General features: G+C 42.4%; 1 protein-coding gene across 1 annotated transcript; it reads left to right on the top strand.

Moving 5' to 3' along the window:
• The first annotated feature begins 477 nt into the window (after nt 1–477).
• On the top strand, nt 478–8511 carry tap1 (transporter 1, ATP-binding cassette, sub-family B (MDR/TAP)). Its single transcript, XM_061240267.1, has 13 exons — nt 478–569; nt 1019–1341; nt 1609–1798; nt 2244–2358; nt 2465–2595; nt 3062–3267; nt 3460–3657; nt 4112–4240; nt 4483–4671; nt 4948–5121; nt 5367–5526; nt 5825–5961; nt 7220–8511. The coding sequence occupies exons 2-13, from the start codon at nt 1027–1029 to the stop codon at nt 7457–7459; spliced, it is 2184 nt and encodes a 727-aa protein (XP_061096251.1). The 5' UTR covers nt 478–569; nt 1019–1026; the 3' UTR covers nt 7460–8511.
• The last annotated feature ends 1393 nt before the right edge of the window (nt 8512–9904 follow it).

Genomic DNA, 9904 nt, shown 5'->3' with positions numbered 1-9904 from the left:
TACTTGCAGTGAAACCTGGCACAACTTGGTCCATAATGGATTCCCAGTGTTCACATTAGCATTGGCAGCCAACTTATTTCTTTATTTATCCATCCTGCTGAAAATTCCAGTTTAAACCGGCCTAAGCTGGTCATTCTAGTTTAAGATATGTTTTCAACACTTTTAGCTGGTCAACTAGCTGGTCACTTGACCAGCCTACAGCTCCACCAGTTGACCACAATCTTACTCTACCAGCTTAACCAGCTTTGACCTCTTTGTCCAGCTAGAAACCAGCTTAGACCAGACCATTTATTAATTAATTCATAGAGCATAATTATTTCATACAGCATAAACTCCCCTATATCACATGAAACATGTTAAGCACAGACAACAAGTTATGACCGCGTTGTCTGAATGAATGCACGTTTTCTTGGGGAAAGAGTTTTCCGCCTGTAATAATAAGTCCCACCCGCATTTATGATAACTCATTTCCACAAGGCGGCGTGTTCTGCCGTCTACAGCCTACTTTCGGTTTTGATTAGCGCAAAGTCACAAAGCGGTGTCAACAGTAAGCACGTATTTGGAGGAAGGTAACTAATTTATATCATTTACATCGTAAATTTTCACAAGCTTGTTTTTTCTAAAACACAATAATCATAGAATAGCAAATTCGTGTATCTACGTTATAGGAGAGGGAGGCTGCTGCACCAAGTAGCCTAGTAGTATAAGCTTCGACTCACGAACACGTAAATTACTTCGAATTCACACTTGTGTTATTTAATTTAATGTGGCTAGCTAACCTGTTACAGCGATGACTTGCTTGGAGAAATAATACGAATGTTATTTAATAATAGTCAGCTAAATAGGCACAGCTATAACTAGCAGAAAGTGAAAGCGAAAGTCTAAACGATCTACTGAACCTGTCAGAACTTTTAGGGAATTTCCGAGCGTCCTTGATCTAAACAGTGAATTTGCGTGCTGTTTTTATGGTTAGTATCATCCTCATCCAAATCTCTATGTCTCTCTCTCTCACCCCCAGAATCTAAAATGCCGAAGATGGCTTTCTCAACGCTATTGCTTTTGTGCGTGGACGTCTGTGCTGTGCAGACAGTGCGCCTGGCCCAGCTCTTGCCGTCGGTTGTCTCCCATCCTTTTCTTGCTCTGTGGGGTGGTGGTCTGCTCCGTGCATCTCTTCTGCTCCTCCTCACCCTCTCCCCAGGGTGCCCAGAGTGGTTGAGAGGTCAGGACTGGGTCCTGACACTGGGGGTGCACAGCTTCCTCTCCCCAGCTTACATCACCCTTCTGTGGGTCTGTGGGCAGTCCACACTGGAGCTACTTTGGGGATGGCACTCCTGGCTCGGGGTATGTCATCCATCCATTTGCCATTCCATGGCAAAATTAAGAGCACTTGACCAGATGTGACCATTCATGAAAACTAAGATCTGATATATCTTAGCATTTTTTCCAAGTATTTGTATGAGAATAATTTTGGTTTTAATTCAAGAGTGTATGCAATGTACTCATTGATTGTATAGGCAAAGAGCTGAAAAAGAAGTATAGCTGTTTTGAATAATTGAAGGGGGCAGTTGTTCTTTTCTTAACTGTACAGTACATTGTGATGTCTTGCAGATAGTGCAGGGGTACATAGTCACAGCTGTGTCTGCGTTGCTCTGGCAACAATACATCCCTTCACTCTCTACTGAGACAACAAAGGAACCAGAGAAAAAAAATGCTTCACTGCAGAGACTTCTGGGATACATGCGCCCATACACTAAGCGGTTTGCAGCAATCATCTTCTTTGTGGTGATCTCCTCCCTGGGTAAGAATAAACTTGCTAACCTTATGTCAAAATGAAGCTGCTTCATCACTGCAGTACAGTAGTGTACAGTGACTCTGCTGGCACTTCTGTCACAGTTGTTTTGAAGCTGAACAACTTTTTGTAGTCATTTGTTTTGTTCCAAAGTGTATGGTGTTGTTTTCAGATGCAATATTACCCAGATAATAAGCAACTTCAGACCAGAATTGGTGCAGATCCGGTCAGGGGTCACTTGTTATCTGGGTAGTTACAAACTTTTATTTCCTTTATGTCCTAATTCCATCCCAGGGATGTTTCCCTGTCAATTCTTTCTTGAAGGACAAAGTACATTGCAGTTAGATTGAATAGAGGCCTAAATGCCATTGATAACATTTTTAGTATTAAAGGACAGAATGCAGACAGCTAAGCAAGCAGTCACTCCATGACAGCACTGTGTGCCTATTCACAGGTGAGATGGCCATTCCCCACTACACGGGCAAAATGACAGACTGGATCATGAACGAGGACGACCCTGAAGCCTTCACTCACGCCATCACAGTCATGTCCCTGATCACTATAATGAGGTAAGCTGCTTTAGGGCCAGAAGTAGCCCTGACAGACGTAATAATTATACTGATCATAACGATGAAGTAATCTTTGCCTCATTCTCTTTCCTCTGTTCACTCTCAGTGCAGTCAGCGAGTTTATCTGCGACCTGATTTACAACATCACCATGAGTTGCATCCACACCTTCATCCAGGGCCTGGTTTTCCAGTCTGTCCTGAAGCAGGAGATTGCTTTCTTTGACACAGTGAAGACTGGTGAGATGGCTGCTGGGGCTCATACATTTACATTTACATGGAATGCATACATAAACTATATACACAGCGCACACAGTGGTTAAGCCATGGTGGAAAGAGTCCAAAATCCAGAAGGGAGCCACATCCATTATAATAGAGTGGTTGTTACCTCACAGTTTTAAATATACTTTAGAATATTGATCACCTCGAAAATCTTGTTACCTTCTTTTCTGTAATGGTTTGCAATGTGGTGCAGTAAGCACAATGTGAACATAGGATTTTTATTCTTCAGGCCACACTTATTTCTGACATAATATAGCTTAAGAGGGTAAATAATTCCTCTGAACATAAAAAAAAATCTTGTTAGAATTCTGCACCATACACACCTCAGGACTGGGTTCGGGAACCACTGATTTAGATTTCTGACTGAACTATTTCCATGAAAGTGAAGGTGGTACATTCTTATACTCCCCCACCCGTTTCACAGGTGACATTGTATCACGCATTACCACGGACACCAACACCATGAGCGAGTCTCTGAGTGAGAAGCTCAGTCTGCTGATGTGGTACTGCATGCGTGTCATCTTCCTCTTCATCTTCATGCTCCGGCTCTCCTGGAAGCTGTCCATTTTCACCGCCCTGGGGCTGCCCATCATCTGGGTCATTCCAAAGTTCTCTGGCAAGTTCTACCAGGTAAGGCCGATTTCCAGAAACACAGTCTCTTGGCACAATAGGCAAAGGGCCAGTCATTCCTCCATTCAACTTCCAACAGTGACTACAGTTTAAGTATTTATTATTTGGCTTCCCTAACTTCCACTGTGTACGTAGACTTTATGTAATTTAAGTAATGTGTACACTATGTGTCTGTGTCTGTGTCTCTTCCAGTCATTGTCAGCACAAGTTCAGGAATCTCTTGCTCGGGCCAATGATGTTGCCATGGAGACCTTCTCTTCCATGAAGACAGTGAGAAGCTTTGCCAATGAGGATGGTGAGACGCGGAGGTACCAGCAGCGGCTGGAGGAAACATATTCCCTCAACAAGCAGGAGGCTGCAGCTTATGCCGCTTCTACCTGGACCAACAGTGTAAGTCTGATGCTTTTCAGAGATGCCATAATTCAGGAGCAGGTCCACAGATATTTGACTTCACACCTGCATGGTCAATAATGTCATTGTAAGAATAATTAAATCAGATTTACCAAGGGCAAGCAGCATATGGAAAAGGTAGCCAAAACCACATAATTTGTACAAGTTGTGAAGAGATACATACAGTAAAGCACGTATATTCATTGTTTCAAAAGGGGGTTAAATGATCCGATTTTCTTCCCATCTCTGTCCCTTGATGCCTCTTTTTCTACACTTGAAACCCATGGTTAGCTATTCATATGAAAAAGTTATAAATACATTTTGAGCAGAGGCAAAAGCAGTATATATTAACCTGATTAGCCTCTACAGAGTACTTTTTTCCATGAAAGAGTCATGGCATAACTCTCATTGAAATGAACTCATTTTTAAAATAATAAAATGAACTTCTTTCCAGCTGTCCAGTTTGGCCCTGAAGGTCAGCATTCTGTACTATGGTGGAAGGCTAGTTACAGGCGGTGCTGTCAGCAGTGGTGACCTGGTGTCCTTTGTGCTGTATGAGCTGCAGTTCACTTCCGCTATAGAGGTACGGATCCTTTTCAATGTAATCTCAGCCCCTGGCAATATTGTGTCCGTTTGAGTCTTGTTTCCACACTGGGTGATTTGGTCCTTTGCAAGATAAAGGAACTGATTCCTATGAGTGGGGTGTAAAGTAGACTCGGTATTTAGGACTAGAATTGATCTGAGTTGAGTTGCGGTCAGTGAGGTTGAAAGTGACTGTTTTTAGTTGTATTGAGCTTTCTGTAAGCTTGGCTATTGTCCCCTCAGGTTTTCATGTCATACTACCCCCATGTGAAGAAGGCCATTGGAGCTTCAGAGAAGATCTTTGAGTACGTGGACCGCAAGCCACAGGTTCCTGCTGATGGCTCTTTGGCCCCTGAGACACTGGAGGGACATCTGCAGTTCAAAAACGTCACCTTCACCTACCCAAAGAGGCCCGAAACAGCTGTACTCAAGGTGTGTTGGCACCTTGCATGGCAGCTAATCTTCGTTGGTGTGTAGGTGTGTGTATGAATGGGTGAATGAGAAACATCAATTGTACAGCGCTTTGGATAAAAGCACTATATAAGTGCCAGCCATTTACCATTTACCATGTGTTAAAATGTGTGTGTGTGTCATTTTATAGGCTATGCCATTTTCTGTGAATGCTCAGTGAATGCCCTGTGCCTTTCCCTGTAAATACTCTGTGTGACAGCTCTGTGAACACTGAATGCTTTGTGAATGGTTTCCCAGGGCTTCTCTCTGGAGCTGAAGCCAGGTGAGATCACTGCCCTGGTGGGACCCTCAGGTGGTGGTAAAAGCACCTGCGTCAGTCTGTTGGAAAGGTTCTATGAGCCGCAGGAAGGGGAGATCCTGCTGGATGGAAACCCACTGCACAGCTACCAGAACCAGTACCTGCACAGAAAGGTACCATTCATGTTCTGCACAGGAGAATGCACAAAGTAGCTGCCTCATGATGTAATTTGTACCTACAACAAAAACCACACAATTGCATACAGCTGCAGTGGTCTTTGTCCACTGCAGAATACTAAATGGCAAACAATGCATGGTGATAGTAGAAAGAATGTTAGTGGGGAAAATACAAGACCAGTTCCCTAACCATTCTGATGCCCAACAAGCCATTTCAATGACTTCTCCTTTTCTGCGTTCAGATTGCTGTGGTCAGCCAGGAGCCTGTGCTGTTTGCTCGCTCTGTGAAAGAAAACATTAAATACGGTCGAGAGGATGCCACTGACGAGGAGATTTTCAGGGCTGCTGAAATGGCTAATGCACACAAATTCATCATTGACCTGCCAAATGGATACAGCACAGGTCAGTCTGAGAAACACTGTAGTTGTTGATGCTTCTGTGGATGGTTTCTAAGTGTTTGCTATGCTGTGAATAATGTTGATATTGACACTGGTTATGTCGATAACATAACCAGCCAAGGTTTATCTGTTTCTCCTTTGTTGTGTGCATCTTTGCATAAGCATGCATGTGTGTTCAGATGGATCTATAGCTGCACAATGATGCATATTTTAACTGCATTGGATATTGAACCTCCTGAACCTCTATATAATAACTACTGTATACCTCTCTATATATTACTACAATTCATCTTCTGTCACAGATGCTGGAGAGAAGGGGGGCCAGGTCTCAGGGGGTCAGAAGCAGCGAATTGCCATTGCCCGAGCCCTGATTGGACACCCTAAGATCCTGGTTCTTGATGATGCCACCAGCTCCCTGGACACTGAGAGCGAGCACCTGGTACAGACAGTATTGCAATTGAACCTCATTCTCTGATCCCACACAACAACACTCACAATCAGCCTCATTCTCTGACCCCACAGAACAACACTGACAATGAGCCTCATTCTCTGATCCCACACAACAACACTGACAATGAGCCTCATTCTCTGATCCCACACAACAACACTGACAATGAGCCTCATTCTCTGACCCCACAGAACAACACTGACAATGAGCCTCATTCTCTGATCCCACACAACAACACTGACATTCAGCCTCATGCTCTTATCCCACACAACAGCTCTGACATTCAACCTCACACTCTGATCCCACTCAACAGCACTGACATTCAGCCTCACGCTCTTATCCCACACAATAACACTGACATTCATTCTCTGATTCTACACAACAGCACTGACATTCAGCCTCACGCTCTGATCCCACACAACAGCTCTGAGATTCAGCCTCATGCTCTTATCCCACTCAACAGCACTGACATTCAACCTCACACTCTGATCCCACACAACAGCACTGACATTCAGCCTCACGCTCTGATCCCACACAACAGCACTGACATTCAGCCTCACGCTCTGATCCCACACAACAGCACTGACATTCAGCCTCACGCTCTGATCCCACACAACAGCTCTGACATTCAACCTAACGCTCTGATCCCAAACAATAACACTGACATTCATTCTGATTCTACACAACAGAGAATACATACTTTATGAAGACAGTATGTCTTCACACTCTGATCCCACACAACAGCACTGACAATCAGCCTCACGCTGACAACTGCATAACTGTTTATTTAGCTGTGCAGAAACACAATAACACTGACATTCAGCCTCATGCTCTGATCCCACATCACAGCACTGACATTCAACCTAACGCTCTGATCCCACACAATAACACTGACATTCAGCCTCACGCTCTGATCCCACACAACAGCACTGACATTCAGCCTCATTCTCTAATCCCACACAACAGCACTGACATTCAGCCTCACGCTCTGATCCCACACAACAGCACTGACAATCAGCCTCACACTGACAACTGCATAACTGTTTATTTAGCTGTGCAGAAACAACATTATTTTCCACCAAACTTGTTCTCGTCTTCCTTTGTGTCCTTGTACAGTAGTATCATTAGTGATTATAGAATGTCTGTGCCCCCTCTTATCCTAACACCCCTCTCTGTAAATTCTCGTTGTTATCAATTGGGCACTGAACATTGCTCTTGCTCTTGCTTACATCTCCCCTTGTGTACCTAGGTTCACCAGGCTCTGCTGAAGAGCTCAAGCCGCTGCGCCATTCTGTTGATCGCTCACAGGCTGAGCACAGTGGAAAAAGCCAATCATATCATCTTCCTCCAAGGAGGGGAGGTGCTAGAGGAGGGAAGCCATGCGGAGTTGTTGAAGAAAGGCGGGGCCTACGCACAGCTTGTGCAGAAGCAGAACACTGCTTTCCAGCGTAACACTGAGGAAGGGGCAGACAGGGAGGCTGCCATATGATCTGGTGCTGTGTTATGATTCGTGAGGTTTTGCTCCCACCCTATCTTCTTATTCTTATTTATTTTGGCTGGGAGATTTACACTGAGACCAATGTCTAATTCACAGAGAAGCCTGGACAAGGGTTATAAGGCTTAAATGAGCATAGATTAAAAGGCAGGCATGACTGAGTGGGCACCTGTGATGACATCACTTGACAGTTTGAGAAGATGAAGCAAAAGAGGTATATTAGGATGCACAAATGTAAGCAAGTGTCAGGCTGCAGAGGCTTCCTCTCAAGATTGTATGCATGGTGCCACATAATTGCGTGTGAATTGTCAGCACACTGCTGGATGTGGTTAGTTAAAAGAGTTGTTTTCCGTCTCATAAAAATAGATGTCTTAATTTAAATTTCTCACATATGGCTTTGGCTAGCTAGTCCCTATAAGTAGTTTGCATATTTGTCTCCATTTGCTCACATGATGTCATCACATCAGTATTTAAATGACATCCCAGCAAACACATTTCCAGGGAAATGAATGATTGGAGAAAATGTGGTATGCAGTGCAGAAATGGCAGTCATGAATTGTAATAATTTCCTAAATGGTTGATCTCTGTCTTCATAAAGTATGTATGTGTGAAAGCAAATCTCAAAGGTAAAATATGTAAACTGTAGAGGTGCTTATACTTACACCGTTGAACATGGTGCAGATTAAGTTCCTGTGAGCCTAAAATCTATTTTATTTCTATGTATATATTTCCAGGGTTTCCCTTTTTTTTTTTCTAAAAACAGCATCTCTGCTTTTGAAACATAAGATTTGTGTAAATGTGGTATTTACAGTTATATGTTTATCTGAAGCTCTGGAAATGTGTTCTTGATGCTGCCCAGTTTCCATCAGACAAAACACAGTGGCATTTACACTTTTCTATTGACCTGGTTGTAACTTTCATTTGCTCCCTGAAAGGCACAGTGAATATTTTAGGAAGATAGCAGAAAAACTCTTGCACTGTATCTGGTATCTATTCAATTTCCTCATTATTTCTCTCAAACTCAGTAAATATTTCCATAAACTTTTGACATGTCTATGATTACATTTTATGTGGATGCATGATGTATGTTTGAATGTATATTGATTAAGTAATTGTGTTTATTGGGCAGTTCCTCCAGCTAACACGATCACCACAAAATTAGTCATTAGTATGCCTGAAATGTAGTTATTCTTTTCAACAAAATGGTGAGTAGTAATTGCTAATAGTTACGACTAAATTGTAAAACTTCACATGCAACATAACATTTCAGACTTTTTAAGGATAATTTTAACTTGCAATGATGGGGCAAGACTCCAGAATTTTAAAATGAATGTATGTATCAGCTAAATTAATGTATCAAGCCACTCTTACAAGTAAGAATTTTACACAGTACACAGGCATATAACTGGTGAAATGTTCTTTATTAATTATTTGGGAATGGAGGATCCAAAAACTCAGTAGTGGAAAGTATCAGTAGTGAAACCATTGGTTCTGATTTAGCTGGTACAGCTAATTTGAGTAACTGAATATTTATTTTTGAAGTATTTCTTTTATATTTGCAAGTTGACCCAAAGAACCGTTTTAGTTGGTTGTACAAATCCCACACCAGGTCAATGGCCCTTATGAGGCTATAAATGTTCGGTATGGCTAAACCTTTTTTGCAAAGAGCAGCTGGATATTGTTTAATTAGTGTATTGTGGTTTTTTTTTTTAACTGGAAAGTCCCATCTCTACTAATTTCACTTTAATTTTTGCAGTATGAGCCACCTAATTGTAGCTCTCTCAACAGAACCACAATGTTTTTGAGTCCTAACAATCATGCAAAAAGAGTTGTATCATTCATCCGTCAAATAACAACGGTACTGGTTACTTTGGGGGAGCAGCTCACAACTCACATCTGCTCACACAGTGAGGCAAAAATATGAGGGCAAAAATATCTTTTCAAGCCAATAAATTTGTAAAGTAACATACATGTAACATGTTATAAACAAAGTGCAGTACCACATTACATTACATTAATGGCATTTGGCAGACGCTCTTATCCAGAGCGACGCACAACAAAGTGCATACCCATAACCAGGGATAAGTGCGCTGAAAGACCCTAGAGGGAATACTACTATATTCATGATGGTGACAATTTGGTCAATTTCATACAAATTTCATACAAATTTGCAACGCAATGTGCTGAAGTACGAGGTACAGAACTGCCTTCCATTTACTTCATTTTCAGACCTGTTAAGGAGAAATCAAAGCAACAAGGGTTTGCCCAGCACATACTGGCTGAAAGAGGCATACCCTGTCACAAATCACATTCCATTGAATAGAGTTTTACTTCCTAATACAGATAAACAGTTACTGCACAGTAACGGCCTGTATCTCCTTTTTCTGAGTGAGGAGCGTCCCTCACAAATATAGCACCTGCACTACTGCCCACATGCTT

This window comes from Conger conger, chromosome 1, assembly GCF_963514075.1.
Source record: "Conger conger chromosome 1, fConCon1.1, whole genome shotgun sequence".
Classification (NCBI taxonomy): Eukaryota; Metazoa; Chordata; class Actinopteri; order Anguilliformes; family Congridae; genus Conger; species Conger conger.
This window is presented reverse-complemented; position numbering and strand designations above follow the sequence as displayed.